Source organism: Capra hircus, chromosome 6, assembly GCF_001704415.2.
Source record: "Capra hircus breed San Clemente chromosome 6, ASM170441v1, whole genome shotgun sequence".
Taxonomy (NCBI): Eukaryota; Metazoa; Chordata; class Mammalia; order Artiodactyla; family Bovidae; genus Capra; species Capra hircus.
Window position 1 is genome coordinate 36,794,183 of NC_030813.1, and position 20,141 is coordinate 36,814,323.

General features: G+C 39.2%; 1 protein-coding gene across 1 annotated transcript in view; it reads right to left on the reverse strand.

Annotated features, from left to right (window-relative positions):
* HERC5 (HECT and RLD domain containing E3 ubiquitin protein ligase 5) overlaps positions 1-17,628 on the reverse strand; it is a 47,190-nt gene extending 29,562 nt beyond the window's left edge. The window contains 12 exon segments of the mRNA XM_018049314.1: positions 1,974-2,067; positions 3,588-3,647; positions 5,171-5,274; positions 7,128-7,204; positions 8,504-8,649; positions 10,079-10,209; positions 10,478-10,536; positions 10,539-10,568; positions 11,744-11,965; positions 14,351-14,427; positions 15,043-15,163; positions 17,066-17,628. Of these exon segments, the coding sequence (XP_017904803.1) occupies positions 1,974-2,067; positions 3,588-3,647; positions 5,171-5,274; positions 7,128-7,204; positions 8,504-8,649; positions 10,079-10,209; positions 10,478-10,536; positions 10,539-10,568; positions 11,744-11,965; positions 14,351-14,427; positions 15,043-15,163; positions 17,066-17,360 (1,416 nt within the window). The 5' untranslated portion in view covers positions 17,361-17,628.

Genomic DNA, 20,141 nt, shown 5'->3' on the forward strand with positions numbered 1-20,141 from the left:
CACACCTGATTCCTGCACTGTAACCCATTTCCATGCCTCCCTCTTACTCTGTGCTCTTCATCATTCACACCCCCAAGCCTCTCAGCCCTTTAGAACCACTGCAAAACTCTGGAGCCAGTTACAGAGTTTCACATCTTAGGCCTTGATGCACACCCTCCTGAATGCCTGGTATGTCTTTCCCCTGTAGGAACCTGGTACAGTCCCCCTCCCCACTGGGCACCTTGTTTTGACCACTCTAAATAGAACCAACCATTCACAACCCTGAGTAATGACTGAATTCATTTACCCAAAAATGTTTATTACACACTCACTATGTTCTAAGCTAGGCAGTAGGGAAGACTAAATGTAGTCGCTCAGTCGTGTCCAACTCTTTGCGACCCTACGGACCGTAGCCCACCAGGCTCTTCTGCCCATGGGATTCTCCAGGCAAGAATACTAGAGGGGGTTGCCATTTCCTTCTCCAGGGGATCTTCCCGACCCAAGGATCGAACCTGGGTCTTCCGCATCACAGGCAGATGCTTTACCCTCTGAGCCACCAGGGAAGCCAGTGGAGTGTGAAACACATCCCGTCTTCACACTGACATCTGCACAAAGGTATCTGTCTCCCTTCATGAATGAAGAGCCTCTAAGGATGGGGAGCATGTCTCTCTCATCTGCATCAGGAATCCCACCACAGTGCCCTACTCATGGCAGTATTCAACTGTTTGCTGAATAAATGAAGGAAGGCCAAGTCTGTGAGTTCATATCACAGAAATCTCAAAATAGAAAGAAACATCATAGGTCTTTTGATCCAACTATCTCGTCTGAAACAATGGGAGACTGCTCCACGATTATATTGCTTGCACTGTATGTGATACTGTTCTGGCACAACCAAGGTATATAAGCCTTAGTGATGAACTAGTCCAACCACTTCCCTTCATGAATGCAGAAATGCTTTTCTATTTTTGGTGATCGTTCCAAGTGCTGCAGAGTCCTGGATAAAGGTGCTTAATTAGGGATCCATTTTACTTCAGACTCCTAATTGGGCTGTGGTTCTGCCCAAGGTAACATAATTAAATTTCCCATCTTCCCTGGAGAGAAAAGAGTGTGTGAGAGAGAACTTGCAGCTAAGACACAGATGTGGACTGTGACGGACAGAGCCAGAGAGCAGGGGAGGGGGCCGACAGCAGGGAGAGAATGAGTGGATACGGAGAGGGAAAGAGAGGGAAAGGCCAAATCGGGGAGGGATGGAGAAGCAAAGAGAGAAGTGGAAGTGGGGGAGAGAAAAGAGCCAGAGACTTCGGAAGAAACAGACTGAGCAAAGAACGGAGCTAATACTACCCCTAGATCAATCAGTACAGTAGAACAGGGAAATAAATTAATAAAAGCTATACATTAGGAAAGGCTGGATTAAAAAAGGGAGTATATTTGAAGCATCTCCAAGTGCGAGGCCTAAAGATAGTAATAACAGTGCTGAAACAAAGAAGCAACAATCCCAGAAAGAATAAGAACATTCTAGAATCTACAGAAAAGGAACAGCAGTGTAATGAAACACAGAAGAAGAACCCACACAGCCCTCTGTGAGGGGGACAGTCCCATTAGAAAAGGTGTTCTCATTTCTATACTTAAGTGTAAATAATGGCAAATAATATGCTGCTCTTATTCTGGTGTAACCGTCTCAGCAAATATTTTAATAATCTTCCTAAAGCCAGAGTTGAGAACACTCCCTCTAGGGGAGTCTGTGCATATACGTGTAAACATGTGTGTATACAGATAAACTGTTTTGACTATCTGTAACCTATGTTCCTACTATATCATCTATTTCACCCTATGTGGGGAAACTTCTGAATACTATCGGAGTTTAACTTAATTTACATAAGCCACAAGGCTTCAGAGAATATGTGAAAACAAGATATTTCTTCTGAAATTTTGAGTTCTTATAAAAATGTTTCAGTGTATTTTCTTTTTCCAAGTAACAATCTGAAGAATACCACCGTGTTAGTAATCCAGTCCTTCTGGGTTAACTCCTTAAAGGTATTTCTTGCTGCATTCAAGTCCAAATGAATAGATATTATTTCTCCATCTATTCTGTGGAAGGAAGATAAGTGAAAGAAAGATAAGTAAATGAAATAAGATGCTTCAAAATTAAGTATTGTATTATTTATCCAGATAAGTTTATTCTAAAGCTTGCTTCATTTTAATAAAATTATTTTTTCTCACTTTTACAATAACATGATTGTTTCTAAAATGCCAAAATATATCAAGTCTGCATTAACAATATATATGCTATCAGACTTTACATCAGATACTGCCTTACCTTAAATGAGTAATCAATAAATATTTATTTTACAATAAAGAAAAAAACAAAAAACAAAAAAAAGCCAAAGATAAAAGGTAAAAGTTTTTCTTTTTTCCCAGTTTCACGAACCAGAAGCAGGAACCAAAAAAGGGGTCTCCAAGCAGTAAATTTGTAGTAATCCAATAGAAAATTACTAATGAAATGACTATCTTAACCCAAGAATTGTACTGGATTGAATATATTATCTAAAAACAGACACATTCTTTGTGAAATAATATATTTAGTGTCTGAAAAGAAACAAATTCTTTTAAATAAATATTATGCCAATATTTAGGAAAAGAAGTACAAAGTCATTCTTTCATATACTTAAAAATTCAAAGAAACCTAAGTATCCAGAAATAAAGAAACAAATAAATTAAGGTATGTCCTTCCCATGGAATACCTTGCAACCATTAAAATGATGGTATGGAGAAATACTATTATAAAAATTGAATAAAACAGAAAGTGGACAAAATGTTAAGTATAAAGAAATATATAAAACAATACCATTTTTTGTAAAAGAACTCATTTGCATAGAAAAAGATATTTATACAAACTCTAGCTATTATGTGTAAGTGCTGAATTTTGGCTGATTTTCATTTTTGTTGTTGTTTCATGTCTTTTTTTTTTACATTTTCTATAGCAAACATGTATGTGCTCTTGTAGGGGAAAAGTTAATTTTTTTAATGAGATATTATTTTACCCTCGAACCATTTCCTTTATAATTTTTATGAAAATTTTAATAAACTTTTAATTAAAATTTAATAAAAATATAATTTTATAATTTTATTTATAATTTCTTTCACAGTTTTTTAAATGAGACATAATTGACACATAACATTATACTAGTTTCAGGGGTGTACAACATAGTGCACTGATATATATAGAGCATATATTGTGAAACAATCACTACACGGTTACAAATTTTTTCCTTGTGATGAGAACTTTTAAGATCTATTCTCTTAAGTAAGGAAGGAAAGTCGCTCAGTCATGTCCGACTCTTTGCAACCCCATGGACTATACAGTCCATGGAATTCTCCAGGCCAGAATACTGGAATGGGTAGCCTGTCCCGTCTCCAGGGGCTCTTCCCAACCCAGGGATCGAACTCAGGTCTCCCACATTTCAGGAGGATTCTTTACCAGCTGAGCCACAATTTTCTTAGCCAACTCTCAAATATACAATACAGTATTATTAATATTAATCATAGTAACCATGCTATCATTACAGAATGTTTTTAACAAAATTTAAATTTATTATAATATATATTACCTTTCCCTTAAAAAACTTCCAGTCAGACACGCAGGAGATGAAAATATCTCTCTTATTTCCCTATATAAGGAATAAGATCGTGGTTAAAACAAATCAGAATATGTCTCCTTATAGCAAGAGGCATAGTAATTGTCCTTCAAACTCCTCCTGCTATCTCTGAGTTATCTGAATACTGCCATGTGCATCTGAAAGTCTATTTCATTTGTGAAATCTCAAAATTTCAGAGGCAAACAAGGAAAGAAAAAGATACGTATTCAGAGAAGCAACAGGGGAAGAGAAGAAGGCTTGACCAAGGGTCAGTATTTTAAGACAAATAAAACACTCCCAACACACCCAGCTTCCCAAGCCCTATTTATTTCTATTCTACTGAGTGGAAACAAAATAGAGGGTGGGGGAGTATGCTCAGTTCCACCTTAGAAGTACCTGCACAAACAGTTCTTGACCATTTGTGCTCTGCAAGTCAAGATGCAGCTATCTGGAGTTAACTACTTTCCAGAATTATAAAGCAATACCTAAAGTGTCTCTAAAAGGAAATGCTTGTAAAAATGAGTACAATCTTTAATGATGGTAGGAGTTCTGTTATTTACAACAAGGTTGCCTAAGATGTTCAGCTGTGAGTAAGAGTTCAACAAACAAGAAGCTCCGAAGTCAAGCAGGGTTGGAAAACAATAGACTATATTTCCTGCTCAGAGTCACAATTACACAAACATATCAAAGGCTCAGAGAAGTCCTGCAGTAAAGAGAGCTGCCCTCATGGAGCCTACGTGCTAGTTGTGATGGTTAATTGTATGTATCAACTTGGCCAGAGAATTGGTCAAACACCAATCTAGATGCTGCTGTGAAGGTATTTTTTTAGACAACATTAACATTCAAATCAGCAGGGTTTGAGTAAAGCAGATTACCCTCTATAATGGGGGTGTGCTTATCCAATCAGTTATAAAGGAAGAGGAAATTCTGCCTTCAGACTGCCTTGGGCCTCAAGCTGTAATATCAGTTCTTCCCTAGGTCTCCAGCCTGCAGTCTTGCCTCACAGATTTTGCTCTTGCCACCCCCTACAACTGTGTGTGTGTGCGCTCCATCACTCAGTCATGTCTAACTCTTTGTGACCTCCTGGGCTATAGCCTGCCAGACTCCTTGGTCCATACGATCTCCCAGGCAAGAATATTGGAATTTTTACTCCTTAAAAATATCTCTAAAAAAAAAAAAATCTCTCTCCACACACATAGCCTCTACTGGTTCTGTTTCTCTGAAGATCACCAAGTAGTAGACCACTGGGTGATGATTTAGTCACTACGTGTCCAACTCTTGTGACCCCATGGACTGTAGCCCACCAGGCTCCACTGTCCATGGGATTTCCCAGGCAACACTGGAGTAAATTGCCATTTCCTTTTCCAAGGGATCTTACTGACCCAGGGATCAAACTCTCATCTCCTAAATCGTAAAATTCTTTACTACTGAGCTCCTAGAGAAGCCAAACAGACTACTAATGGACCACAAAATCTTACATCCTTGTATCGTGCAAAATCAATTGGGAAAACATTGATTTAAAGAGCTATATGAGCAGACAGACACGTAGGCTGTACCTTTTTGTATTTTGCCACTGTTTAGTCCCCACATCTGCAATCCATCTCTTTACAGTGCCTTCATTCAAGGTAGGAATTTTCCTCCTCAGATTCACATAGGAATTCTGTAAACAAACAAAATAGTAGAATATAGTAATTTAGATACAAATGAAATAGGTCTTCAACTTTTAGGCACCTTCTAAGGATAGAGCATAATACTAAGTATGGATAATATAGCTCTGGAAAATCATAAAGATTCTACCAATCATTTGCCTGGCTGCCAGTTTCTCGACCAAGGATGCTTAGATCCAAAGTCAATTTCTCTGAATGCCCCAACACTGAACGCTTTATATGGGTATGACCAGATTAAACTGAACATCAGAGTTTGGGAAGATCCTAACAGGACTGGGTACAGAAGTAGCAAAAACTCAATTTGCCTTGGTGAAGTAGGATGTGGAGATTATGGACTGATTATTCATAAGACTATGAACCTCGGGTCTTTATTAATACTGGCTGGAAAAGTCACTTCAAAACGTTAACCCATTAGCTTCTTAAAACCCTAGCGAAAATGCCATTTGCAAGGAGCCTCCTGAAAGGTAAGTAGAATCTAGGGAAATCACACTTATTTGACATACAGTATGGGAAAATCTGCTGATTCTTGTTGAGTAAAGATGCATGCTGTTTCAACAATGAAGGATCAATAATGTCTAGCCATTCTCCAGCATGAGGCTAGGAACCTGATGATTTTGGAATTCACCAAATCTAGATTCTGGAAATTTTTGAAGATACCAAGTTATAAAACGTCTAGTTTCTAGTCTCCCAAGGTAATACAAGTAACAACAAAAATAAACAAACGGGACCTAATCCAACTTGCAAGCTTTTGCACAGCAAAGGGAATCATAAAAATGGAAAAGACAACCTACGGAATGGGAGAAAATACCAGCAGACAACATGACTGACATGGGCTTAACCTCCAAAGCATACAAAGAGCTCGGCAACTCAACAATGAAAAAACTAACAGCCAAATGAGAAAATGGGCAGAGGACCTTAATAGAAATTTCTCTAATGAAGACACACTGATGGCCAGTAGGCACATGAAGACACTCAACATCGCACATATTAGAGAAACGCAAATCAGAACTACAGTGAGGGGCCACTTCACACTGGTCAGAATGGTCATTATTAAAAAGTCTACAAATAACAAATGCTGGAGAGGATGTGGAGAAAAGGGAACTGTCCTATCCTGTTGGTAGGAATGTAAGTTGGTGCAGCCACTATGGAAAACAGAATGGAGGACCCTCAGAAAAGTAAAAACAGAATTACTATATGATACAGCAATCCCACTCCTGGGTATATACCCACAAAAAACTACACCCATTCAAAATGATACATGTACCCCTATTTCACAGTAGCATAATTCACAATAGCCAAACATGGAAACCACCTAAACATCTGCCAAGAGAAGAATGGATAAAGATCTGACACATTCATACAGTGAACATCACTCAGCCATAAAAAGAACAAACATCATGCCGTCTGCAGCAACATGGAAGGCAACTAGAGATTCTCATAGTAAGTGAAGTAGGTCAGGAAGAGTAAGCACTGTATGATACCACTTGTATGTGACATCTAAAATATGGCAAAAATGAACCTACCTACAAAACAGAAACAGATTCACAGACCGAGAACAGACTTGTGGTTGCTAAGGAGGAGGCCAAGAGAGAAAGAGGGATGGGCTGGGAATCTGGGGTTCGTAAACGCCAACCATCACATTAACATGGACAAAAAACAAGGTCCTACTGCATAACACAGGCAACTGTATCCAATCTCCTGGGATAACCCACCATGGAAAAGAATATTAAAAGAATATATATACATATGAAACTGAAGTCACTCTGCTGTACAGCAGAGATTGGCACAACATTATAAACCAACTAGACTTCAATTAAAAAAAGAACTTCTGGAGATCTTTTTTTACCTCTTTTTCCATCCACATCAAAATGCTTTGATTCCCTCCAGCAACCATTATTAACTCCTTTACTGATGTGCTGCTTTCTGAAAGGAATTTACAAAAAAAAAAGAGCTTAGAAACTCTTGTGATACAAACATACACACTCAAGTAACTTTAGATCCTTCTTAAACAGAGTCCTTTTCTCTTTCTGACAAAGACTCAGTACACTTCCCACCCACAAAGCAAAAATACATATCTACTTCAGGGTGAAGTCTAGTTGGCAAACAGGTAATTTGGAAGGCTGACAACATGGAATCAGTTTAATACACATGGTTACTATAAATGCTTATATATTCAACACAGTCAAATACTTGATTAGTTAACTGTTCCCTGGTTTAATTTAGCATCTATTACTAAAAACCACATTCTAGGAACTTCCCTGGAAGTCCAGTCATTACTGGGAAGACTCCCAGGGAAATTCAGGACTCCATGTTTCCAATGTGGGGAGCACGGGTTCGATCCCTGGTTGGGGAGCTAAGATCGTACAAGTCACCCGGTGCAGCCAAACACAAACAAACAAAAAGCCATTTCTACAACTCAAGACTTTATCAATGACTACTGGCTCTGAAGAATGTTAATAGTACTTCAAAGGCCTATGTACGTGGTTATAAGAAATTAGATATAAGATACAAACTGCTTAAGGAAATAACCCTATTGTTCATTTCCCCAGAAGAACTGAGAGAACTTTAGTACTTTAGGTCACCACTAAGCTTTCAGAAACAAGTGACCCAAGTGCTCCAAGGCACTTCTATAGTGAAACCTTTCAGAGTTAAGCCTCTGAAGTTACACAGTGCACACACAGTTCAAGTCCAGCCAAAACTGCTTACGGGCTAACCCTTCACTTTCCAAGTATCTGTACCCTCCAGTAAAATGGGACTGAAAGCTCACATCTCCTGACGCTGTTTAAGGACAGGTGAAATGACACAAGCAAGTTTTAGGTACAGTTACACTGCCTGGCGTATGTCAGCTGCTCATCATTTTGAGGGTTTTTTATGATTAGGAGTCAGTTTAGTCAGGTAAGAAAACCAATCATCATGGAAGTAATAGGTCCCTTGAAGATTGGAATCAGAGACTGCAAAGGCCTCTGAACCCATATAGGTTTTTTTTTTTTAAATGTTCTATCATTCCAAGTCCACATTAATCTTAACCTGAAGAGCTTAGAGAACTAATGGCTATTCTGACTTGATAAATTAGATAGGGTATGTTAAGTTATTTACAAGTAAACATGAAATCAGTAAAGCTCCATTCATAGTCATACATTTTTTTGCTACATTACACACTTACGAAAATCAGATTTTCAACAAAGGCATTTATGCCAAATCCTGTGCTCCTACAGAATTTACCAGATTTGAGTTCTTCACTTGACGGCAATTTCATGGGACGTGGCATCAGCTGATTACATGTCCCACCGTTTCCCAGTTGTCCTTCTTTTCCAGAACCAAAAGAAAAGACCTTTCCCATATCAGAAACATAAGCAAGTGTGTGCTGCCTATTAAACAAAACACATACAGTCAATTCTCAATTCTCCACAATGATCAGAGTATGCAGCAATCTGGTAAAACTGCAGAAATTATACTACCCAGTGAGTGAAACTAGTTAACAAACTCCAAGTGCATGCAATTAGCCATGTGGAAACAAAGAAATCACTAATGTGTAGCTGAGGTGATTCTGGAACCCCAAAGTCCACTGAAAGCCATCAGGTTGCATCCTAGCAAAGGATGTTCCCTCAGGCAGAACAAGCACCACCTCTAGCATTCTACTCCTTAGGCCTTGGCTTGAGTCACCACCTCCTGGAAGCTACCTCTGAGCTCCTCCCCATCCTAGAAGATGGAATCAGGTTATCCTGAGCTCTGACTCTACTTCCCAAAGACCTTTAATTATGCTGATTTTCTTACCAATCTGATTAATGGCCTCTCCTATTATACAGATGTATAAGGAAAGAATTTGGCCTTGCTCAGAGCTCTGGCCTTTATTCTCACCTCTAGGGAGGTGATGTCTAACCTCTTAGAATTTCCCAAGTGATAGGAGTGTCTCTGTTATTCATGGCAGGCCCCTTGACCACACCTAATAGTTTATCAAAGTGGCTCATAGAGGCCCCTCCAGCTATAGGTAAGCTGAACCTCTGGGTACACAGAGGCTGGAGTCTGAGCTCAGTCACATGGGCAATAATTCAATCAATCATGACTAAGCAATGAAAGTCTGGACTTGGGTGAACTTCCCTGACTGACAATATTCTTCACAGGCATGTATCAGGCTGGGAGGAGGTAACACTGTCCATGCCTCCAAGGGGAGTGGACATCAGAAGCTCCTCATTTGGACCTCTTTTATACTCTGTGCTATGCAGCTCTTCCTTTAACTCTATTGATAATTTGTATCCTCCTCTTAAAATTGACCATCAGTATAATAGCTTTCAGTGAGCCTTGTGTCTTTCAGTAAATTCGCCTACGTTAGTAGGGGTGCTGCTCTGGTTTGCATTAAGACATGTCTAAAGTGAGGATTCCTCCTGTAACACATGTTACTCAGAGGAGTGTGTGTTATGAAGAATCCAAAGTGGTGACAAAGTTTCTTTGGTTAACACGGACAGAGTGAGGATATCAATGAATAATCCTTTCAACTCATGTTTGTTCATTTTTTCCAAATAAATAATTTTTTAAAAGATAAAGTGCATTTGAATATTTACAAAGGTATTTCACTGAAGGACCAACAGAAAGTATATTTACACATTTTAAAAATCAATTAAAATAAATATGTATACTAAAGATTATGATTGTCTAACAATGTGAATTAAGCATTTTCACTGTCTGAAATGTTTGATAGTTTTATCTCAATCAAAGAAGCTGAAGAGAAATTTTATTAAACTACCTATCTAAATTTATTATATTTATCTTAGCAATTTTTATTGATACTTTACAACTTACCTTCCACATGCTATCTGGGTCACTCTATTTCCAACAAGCCCAGCTACCAAACAGGGTCTTAACTCATTCTGTGTTGAATTGTGACCGAGTTGCCCGTACTTTCCATCACCAAAAGTAAATACCAGTCCACTCTAAGAAAGGGAATTTCTTATCAGAAATTAGAGAAATACGACAGAGAAGTAACACTCACTTCTGTAAAGTGTTAGTGAAGGCATCAGTGAAAAATCAATAAGATCACCATCAGAGCAAAGCCCCCCAGTTATCAGGACAGTCCTGCATGGGGGCAGTGACCTCGCTTCCCCAGGAAACACCAGCTGCCCGTATCTCCACGTTCTAGTGCTCTCTCCACTACCAAGTGCTCTTCTGGAACTGCAGTCAGAGAGACAAGGGTACACTCACCTTTGTGAGCAGGGCAGTGTGAGAGCCACCACAAGCAAGAAATTCAACTTTCTGATCACCAGTGCTTCAATACAGGAAGGAGAATCTTTATCTACACAAGAAAAAGAAGAGTTCAAGTAACCACAAGGAAACATTGAATTTCACACTGGAGTTCCATGCTACTGACAAAACACCCAGATTACTTCCTCTAGGCCCATCACAGTAGCTCCCAACACACTGACAAGAAAGGCTCTGTGCTGGTGGATTTAGGTCTGAAAACGGAACAGGGGTGGTGGTCAAAGGGCACTCACCTGTGAAGTGTCACTCTCACTTCCCAGAGCCCTTTCTTCTCTTTTTAACCGGACTTGATTAGCTCTCACTGCAGCGTATCTGTTATTTCCAATTCCAGTCTAGCATTATTACCCTTCTAATGAACCTAAAGCTTCTTATTCTTCTTTCAAATCCTCTAGTGGAGAGAATTGCCTTACACTACCTCTTCGCTCTATCACGATTACTTCCTTGTCCCAGAGAGATTCAGCAAAAGTAAGTTCAACGGTCCTTTATTCCTTTTCCTCCTGTGAAATGACTTACGGGCTCTCCTGAGTAACTAGCACGGGGACATGTGAAGCAGAAATGCAGTATCTGACCAGTAAGGCCAGGCGGAATGTGTATATTACCATGGCTGATAAAGCATCGGAGTTTGCCACACTTGAAATCTCTAACAAGGGGTTTGGGGTCATCAGAAATACTGACTTTTTCTTTGGGGAGGTAGCTCAGTAATGCGAATTACATGTTTATGTGTGTGTACACACATATAATTAAAACCTTAAAGAATAAGATCAGAATAGGTGTTTCTAATCCTTTTGCCACAATTATATTAATAGATATTTAAAGTGCACAGGTACCTTAAAGGTCACTTCATCCAAACTCATCACTTTACAGAAAAAGAAAATGAGACATAGAGAAAAATGAAGTGACCTGGGTAGGCGAAATTAGTTAATGCGGAAGTGGGAATCACAGCCCAGATATTCCGATCCCTTGTCCAATGCTCTTTCCCTTTTTCCCACTTGACTCAGACACTCATCTCAATTACAGCCGTGACCTGCACACTGTGTGTGTTGTTTAGACAGATTCTACACTGAATACAGAGAGATAACCAGGCAAATCAGTACTAATGAAAGCGGGAATCTGAACCATTTTTGGTTCAGATTACATTCAGATTATATTCATCTCTTATATGTCAAATATATTTGTTTATAATATGAATTTTTAAATATATTTCCATACTGTAGGTGTGGCCCAGGCCCAGCTGTCCACAATCATTTCTTCCCCAAGAGTAAACATTTCCGGACATGGATAAGGCCATGCTGTGGGCTTCTCCTGCAGAAATCTGAACCAAGGGGACTCCTGAGAGGTTCTCCACAATCTCCGGTGTGGAAGTTGAGGCAAATATTCTTCCAACTCCAAGCTGGCCATCTAAGTTCTGTCCCCAAGCAAAAAGCTCACCACCTTGACATTAACAGAGAAAATGCTGTCTTAGTAAGTTTAAAATGCAGCAGACATCACCCTAGGACATTATATTCTATCCATACTAGCATTACAATCTCGTCCATTCAAACTGACAGGACTGCTCAGATCTCAAGACTCAGTCAGAAAAACTAGAAGAAACTCCTCTTCAGCAGTAAGAGTTATATAGTTCCTTATCTTCTACCTCAAAGGGTAGTATTAAGAACTGGATGTCTGTGTTCGCCCAAAACTCCTATGCTGAAATCCTAACCTTCAGTATGATGGTATCAGGAAGTGGCCTTTGGGGTGGTGACTCAAATTGGATGAGATCATGACAGGGGGAGCACTCATGAATGGGATTAATGCCCTTATAAAAGGGTCCCCAGAGAGCTCTCCTGTCCTTTCCACTTGTAAGAAGACTGGCCCTCACTAAACACCAAATCTGCTAAAACCCTGAACTGGACTTCAAATTTCTGCTGTTTAAATCACCTACTCTATTTTTATTATAGCGACCCAAACAGACAAAGAATAAAGCTATTGGAATATATTATAATCAAATTTAAGAAATATTTATTTTTAAAAACTCATGAGATGGGCCTATGAAAGACAGAAACACTCTACTTTTGAAAAAATAAAACCACAAACTACCTTTCTTTCTCTCCCTCTTCCACGTGCCCAAAGATGCTAAATAAATAATGTAAGCATACATTTGAAATTGCAGCACAGTATCATGAAGAGTGAGCATCTTCTTCCATTAATACATGGAACATATTTTTACTTTATTTAAAAAATTTTTAATTGGAGTTTAGTTGATTTACAATGCTGTGTCAGTTTCAGTTGTACAGCAAAGTGAATACACATATTGGAACATATTTTTAAAGAAAAGTTCTTAGATGTTATCTAACAGAGATGACAGTACCTAATAGAGGCTGAAAAAATATATCAGAGACTTAAATTTTAGTGAGTACTACTGTGCAAGATACTATGCAGGAAAAGGTGAGAGGTAGAGATTTTCCTTCAAACCTAATTACCAAGTGCCTATCAGTTGGCAGGAAATACCAAAATGAGAAAAATGAGTAGTTCCCTTTCTTGCTTTCCCAACTTTCATTCTTCCTACATTGTATTGTGACTTATCAATAGTAAACCCTGAACAATCCCTTCCCCCCCCCACATCCATACATCCTAGGCTTCTTGAAGGTACATGTATCTGTTTCATCTTCACAACCTGAACATGTAGATACTCAAAATGAAAGAGTTCATAAATGGATGAAGTCAAACAACCAGCTTTTTCCAATACAAATTAACACTTAAACCTTAACAGAGCCTTCAGTACAAGTCAAATACATGATCACTTACTTCCCTTGAATTTCAGTTTTCATTCTAAAAGTTTATATTTGTCCTATGTATTTAAAAAACTTCCTTGATCCTGTATTCCACTATTCCTTATCACCTGCCTGTCTTAATTAGGTCAAGTGGCTTCAGGAAATAATTCATATTCACTACTTCCCTTCCCTACCATTATGGCATCTGATAAGAAACGGTAAGTAATACAGGGTTGGGGAGAATCCTCGAATTCAAAAGGTAATGTTAAAACATGTCAGAGGCCAGCAAACTGGCCATAAAAGCAGGCCCAAGGGATTCTGAGCTCCTATTATGGGAGCTGGAAGAACCCTAGAAAAGGGAAGAAAGTTCTGGAAAAGGGTGGACCATTCCTAATCTTGCTTCCAGAGAGGAAGATTTTAGAATATTTTTATTAATAATTATTTAATTATTTAGAATATTTTCATTGTTTCATATTTGAAAAATAGAAAACAGAACTGCTGAAATAAATCTCTAGGCCCAAGATGGCACCCAGGAACCCTGTCACCAAACCGAACCTTCACACTCTGAATACTCAGTCTGACCAGAAACACAGTACATCCAGTCAGCCAATCCCCAAACACCAAGTTTACTCTGGGCTCTATACTTATTTCCTTGATCAGATATGTAACCACAGTCAATCATGCCCTATTTCCATACTGAAGCTTCTGACACTCTACAAAACTTGCCCTTGCTCAAAATCCCTTGGGAAGAGCATTCCATTGCTTATGAGCTCCTATACGCTTTCAATCAATAGGCTCTTTTCCCTTAAATAAAGAACATCAAACTCATTACTAAATTGCTTTAGTTTTTTCATTTGAGAGAATAAAATGTAGGAAAAGTAATTATGAAAACCAGAAGATTTTATAGGTCCAAGAATTCTGATGTTGTATCTCTTTTAGTAGTGTTCTACCGTACCACATTCAAAACCATATTTCGGTCCTGGTACCAAATGAAGCACTTACATTCTCTTAGTTCTATATACACATAGATTTACCCCTCTTGAAAAAACAATATTTAGAAAAGTACCTTTTGAGAGTGCAAGAGAATGATAATCTCCACATGTGATCTGAATTATATTTTTTTCTTGTAAAATGCACTGAAACCTGATGAAAGGAAATATATTTTATGTTGATCACAAATAAGTCACAACAGTTAAGAATTATTAACTATTTAATTAGGACTGAAGCTCAAAAAAGTTAACTTCACATTCAGCACATCTAAAATTATTATAATAATAATATGCTTTAATTAGTGGTTTAAAAGGAAAATAATGTTCATTCTAAAATTGTGGTAAGATGATTCTAAGACTCTTTTACAAACAATAATTTTATGATGCAGGAATAATACAAGATGAAAATAAGTTCTAATTCACAAGATCTACTAGGAAAAAGTCTCACAAATCATTCCATGATAATTCACTTTTCTCCGAGGTTGAAAACTACTCTGGGGTTAAATGAGTTAATTAGTATGTAAGTCCAATTTGGGGATACGTGGACTAACCAATCATTTCCTTTAAGTGCCAAATCAACACATGGTACATGCCCTGGGAGATACAAATTGATTTACAGTTCACTAGTCAGTTCAGAATTCATCATTTACTTAAGATACCACCTTATAAAGCAAGGATCATATAAAGTAACATTTTCCCTCAAAAAATATGATTGCTTTTTGAGTGAAATTTACATCATTTTTAATGAAAAGAAAAAAAACTTTCCTACCTTGCATGTTCTATGCTATACTTGTACTCAAATGGTTTTCCATCTGAGGATAGAACCAGCATGTGCTCTTCTCCTTGGTCCATGGAATGTATCTTCATTTTTTTCCCTAACTTAATGCACTCTGCAGAGCAAATCCAACAGGAAGTAACATCACTCTCACTGTGACCCACTATTATTATTCACTTAATTATAATGCACTTAAAACACTTGGAAAAAAAATGTCAACTACACAACTCGACTTAACCTGAACGTCTCTTTTAAGAAAATTCAAATGCAGCAAGCAGACAAATAGCAATGCCTAGTGTCTTGACAACAGATTTTTTTTTTTAATTTGGGCAAGCATTGATTTATACTGTTTTAAATTGAATATATCTTTTCAATTAAAATAGTTATTTGCTTTTAGATTCTTGTTTAATAAGTTCAAGGAGAGAAACTAAATTTGAAGTGCTAGAAATGAAAAAGTCTGTAAGAAACTATAATTTAATTTTTGGAGAACATACTTCATTTTAACAGTAAATGAGGAATTGGGTTTGGGGGACAATTTTTTTAAAGGATGCTATTAAAAGAAATTGTACTGTCAGTGCATATTTAGTGCTTTCTCAAAGTTAAAGATTTAAAACTGTCCACCAAACCCTTTATTTTTATCTTATTTAATTTGTTCACAAAAAGTAGGTAGAGTTGGGACCTTGTTTCAGTTTTCAGTTCTAATGAAATAAAATCTATTTATGCAAAAGATCAAAGCACGAACCACTTCATAATACAAATTCTAAAGAGAACCAAACCAGTCTGGTAATAAAGAATGGCACAATAGACTAAAGCTTTTTTAGAGGCTCAGCATTTCAAATCAGCTGGAAAAAAGGAGGGCTAATTCAAAAAAGGTGGGTTTATTCAAAAAAAGGTACTGGGACATTTTGGAGAAAAAAATAAATCAATCCATATTCCCCCACCTCACTCCTTAAGTCAAAATAATTTCTAAGTGTATTAAAAATGTTAGGTTTAAAAGCAAAATCTTAAAATCAGTAAAAAGATGAGCACATTAAAAAAATTTTGGATTGAGAATAGCTTTCTAACATAACACAAAATGCGTAAGTCTCCTTAAATGAAAAGACTGATGTAGTAAACTATAAAATAACATTAGCAAAAGGCAAGTCGGGTAGAATTTTACAGCGTAAATGACCGACAAACGGCTACTCTTACTCAATATACAAAAGCTCTTCCAAATAAACACGAAAAAGATAAACAACTCATCTTTTTTTAAAAAGCGAGGCAAAGATGTCAATGAACTGGCAGTTCACACAACCCCCCAAAAAACTCAAATAACCTATAGAAAAAAGGTTCTCGACTTCCCTCAAGCTAAAAGCAAAACGAAGAAAAGTACAATATCATTTTCTTCACGCAATACATGGGCAAACTTTTCAAAATTAAATGTGTGGTCACTTACAACCCCCTCCACCTTAAAATTCGGAGTCAGGGTCACCAGGGCTAATAAATCTCTACAGAGATTACCCAAGTGCAACTGAAAGCCCTCTTTAAATTGCTTGCACACGTAAGACATTATCACTGAGAACAAGAAAACCCAAACAAGGTTCTCCAAAGACTCCCAAAGTCAGAGCCGGTATGTTCTAAAAGGCGTAAGTGAAAAACACATTTTGAATAGAAACCAAAGATAGGGGCAGACTGGCTAAGATGCTGCCGGGGGACTCCCTCCATGAGGCGGCGGCGGAGCGGACCTTGTGTTTCTCGCCTCCGTCCGGCCCAAACTCCGAGCCCGCGAGGAGCAAGGCTGGAGAACTCAGGGGTGCCAAACGCGAAAACACCCCTGGCCGGGCGCGCTTCTACGGCCCGCGCGGACCGCTGCGCCGTCGGGTCCCCCCACTGTCTCTCGCGGTTAAAGGACCGCACACCCACAAGTCGGGCCGCTCTAGAGAAGCGTCCGTGCGGGCCCCGGCCAGGCCGCCCACCGCACTCACACCCCCAGTGCGCGGAGGGGATGGCCGAGCGGGCGCTGCGCGGCCTCACTCACTCGGCTTCCTGGCGCCGTCGCTCCCCGCCGGCAGCTGGTGGACCTCGACGCCCGCCCCGCCGCGCTCCAGCACCGCCAGGCGCCGGCGCGTGCAGCACATCTGGCGTGTCGCCTCGGGCCTCTTGGACAGCGCGCTGCGGAGCCCGGCGGCGCTGGGGAAGAGCCAGAGCTTCGCTCCCCAGGACTCCACGGGCGCTGTCGCGGAGGGCCGGGACGCGGAGGGTCGGGACTCGGGGACCCGCCCGGGCACCGGGCGTGCGCCGCCCCGCGACCTCCTCCGTGGCCTCCCCTCCATCACCAATTTCCCGAGCTCCTCAGCCGTGTCTCAGCTGTCCGAACATTCGAAGGAGACCGAGCTGAGGCGAGGAAAAGAGGCGGCCAAAGCCTGAAGCCGCCCACCGCCCCCGGGCGTCGTGGTGCGGAGCCGCAGCGAGCGGAACGCACACCGACGTCTAGGAACCGCAGCCTCTCTACCCCGCCCCGACGCTGGGCGCCCGACGTGCTGTTTGGGGGCGGAGCCGGCAGTTTCTGAGAGAAACGAAACTGATTGTTGTTGTTTTTAAGCGAGCGGAATCGAAAAGAGAAAGGGAAACTCGATGGTTTTAAGACTGGCTTGGACGGTGGCCAGAGTAAACAAGGCGCTGGTCTGTGAAGAGGTGGGAGGCAGGGCTGAGAAGATGTCCTCAGGCGGGCAGTGGCCACCTGAACTGGACCAGGTGGCCTTCGAAGAAATACTGCAAATTCCACTAGGAGGAGCCTTGACACAGGCGGACTTGCAGAATTTCCAGAAACTATTGTGACAAGGAAAGCTGAAGTTTGCTAAGCATTCTGCTCCAGGCTTTGCCACAGCATCATGGTAAAGCTGAACAGAACTATCCCATGCCACGGCCCACACGACGGTGACTGCAACCAGTGCTGTCAATGTATTTTTGCCTTTTCTAGAGTTTCTCACGAATGGAATCAGATTTGTGCAGTCTTTTGTATCGGAGTTTTTTTCACTTAGCATAAAGTTTTAAGATTCAGCCTGTAGTGTTTCATCGGTGGTTCTCTCTTTGTTATTTTTGAATGGTAGTCTATTATATGGATATACTACAATTTCTTTATCCGTTTACCTATAGGCAGGCATTTTAGTCCTTTCTGGCTTGCGGCTCCGATGAAAAGAAGTGCTGTGAATACTGTGAACAAGGCTTTGAATAAATGTGGATAAATGTTTTCATTTCTTTGGAATGAATAACTAAAAATGAAATTGCTGTGTCATATGGCAAGTACATGAATATCATTTGAAGAAACTACCATACTTTTCTAAAATGCTATACTGTTTAGCATTCCGTCCAGCAATTTGAGAGGTCCAGTCCCTCTGCATTCTTCCCAACATTTAGTACTGTCAGTCTTAATGTTAGCAGTTGCGGTAGTCTAAAATACCATCTTGCTGCAGTTTTAATTTCCATTATTCGCTGGTGGCTCAGTGGTAGAGAAGCCGGCTGCCATTTCAGGAGACACCAGCTTGATCCCTTGATTGGGAAAATCCCCTGGAGAAAGAAACTGCAGTCCACTCCAATATTCTTACCTGGGAAATCCCATGGACAGAGGAGCCTGGTGGGTTAGAGTCCATGGGGTCACGAAAGAGCTGGACAGGACTGAGCAACTAAACAACAATGATTAATGATGGGAATTTTTTCAAGTGCTTATTAGTGCTGATCTCTGTCTCCTCTTTGGTGAAGTGTCTGTTGGCATCTTTTGCCTATTTACTGATTCCATTGCTTATCATCTAAGGTTTTTTTTTTTTTTTAATGTATAAGAGTCCTCTATGTTACATATAAATTTATTTACAAGATATATGTTTTGAAATATTTTCTACCAGTCTGTGGCTTGCCTTTTAATTTTATTAAAAGTGTCATTTTAACTAATACTGTACATCAACTATACTTCAATAAAAAGAGGCAAGTTATGATAAAACTAAAAAATTAATAAAATTACATGAAAAACGTCATCTGAAGAGCTAAAGTTTTAATTTTGATGCAATTTATTCATTTTTTCTTTATCCATTCTTTTTCTCTTACCAACATTATTCCTGCTTTTTTTTTGGTGTTAAAAAAAATCTTTGCCTAACCCAAAATAACAAAGATTTTCTCATACATTGTCTTCCAGAAGTTTTACAGCTTTAGGTCTTTGTTATATTTCAAATGAATTATTCTTTATGGTGTGAAATAAGGGAAGAGGTTCATTTTTTTTTTCTTATCCATTTCCACCTGTTCCAGTTTGCCTTTCCTCATTGAATTGCCTCAGTGTGTCAGTTGAAACTGTTGACTATATGTGATTGGACTTATCTCTGGACTTTTTATTGTGTTCCATTGTGTATTTCAGTTTTTCACTCCAGTACCACACTGTGTTGATTACTGTAGATGCTAATTGACTCAAAATCAGTTCACCTAAGTGTTTGACCATTGTCCTTCTTCAGTTGTTTTGTCTATTTTAAGTTCTTTGCATTTCCATAAATATTTTAGAATCACCTAACCAATTTCTACAAAACAGACTGCAAATATTTAGCAATTACTCTAAATTAGATCAGTTTAGGAAGAACTGACCTTATGATAATATTGATTCTTTTGTCCATGAGCATCTCTTGCCATTAACTTAAAGCTTCTTAAACTGTTGCAGCAATATTTTCAAGTTTTTGGTGAGCAGTCAAACATATTTTGTTAAATTTATCCTTATAAATTTTTTTTTATTTTTTTTGATATTACAAGTTGTACTTTTAAAAAATTCAGTGTTTGATTGTGAGTATATATGTGAAATACAAGTTGCATAGTCGTGTCTGACTCTTTGCAACCCCGTGGACTATGCAGTCCATGGAATTCTCCAGGCCAGAATGCTGAAGTGGGTAGCCTTTCCCTTCTCCACGGGATCTCCCCAACCCAGGAATTGAACCCAGGTCTCCCACGTTGGAGGCTGATTCTTTACTAGCTGAGCCACAAGGGAAGCCTGTGAGTATATATAAATGTATTTGACTTTTATATATTGCCTTGAACACCTTTCTATATTTACTTAATAAATAGTTCTAGTAGATTTTTTTGTG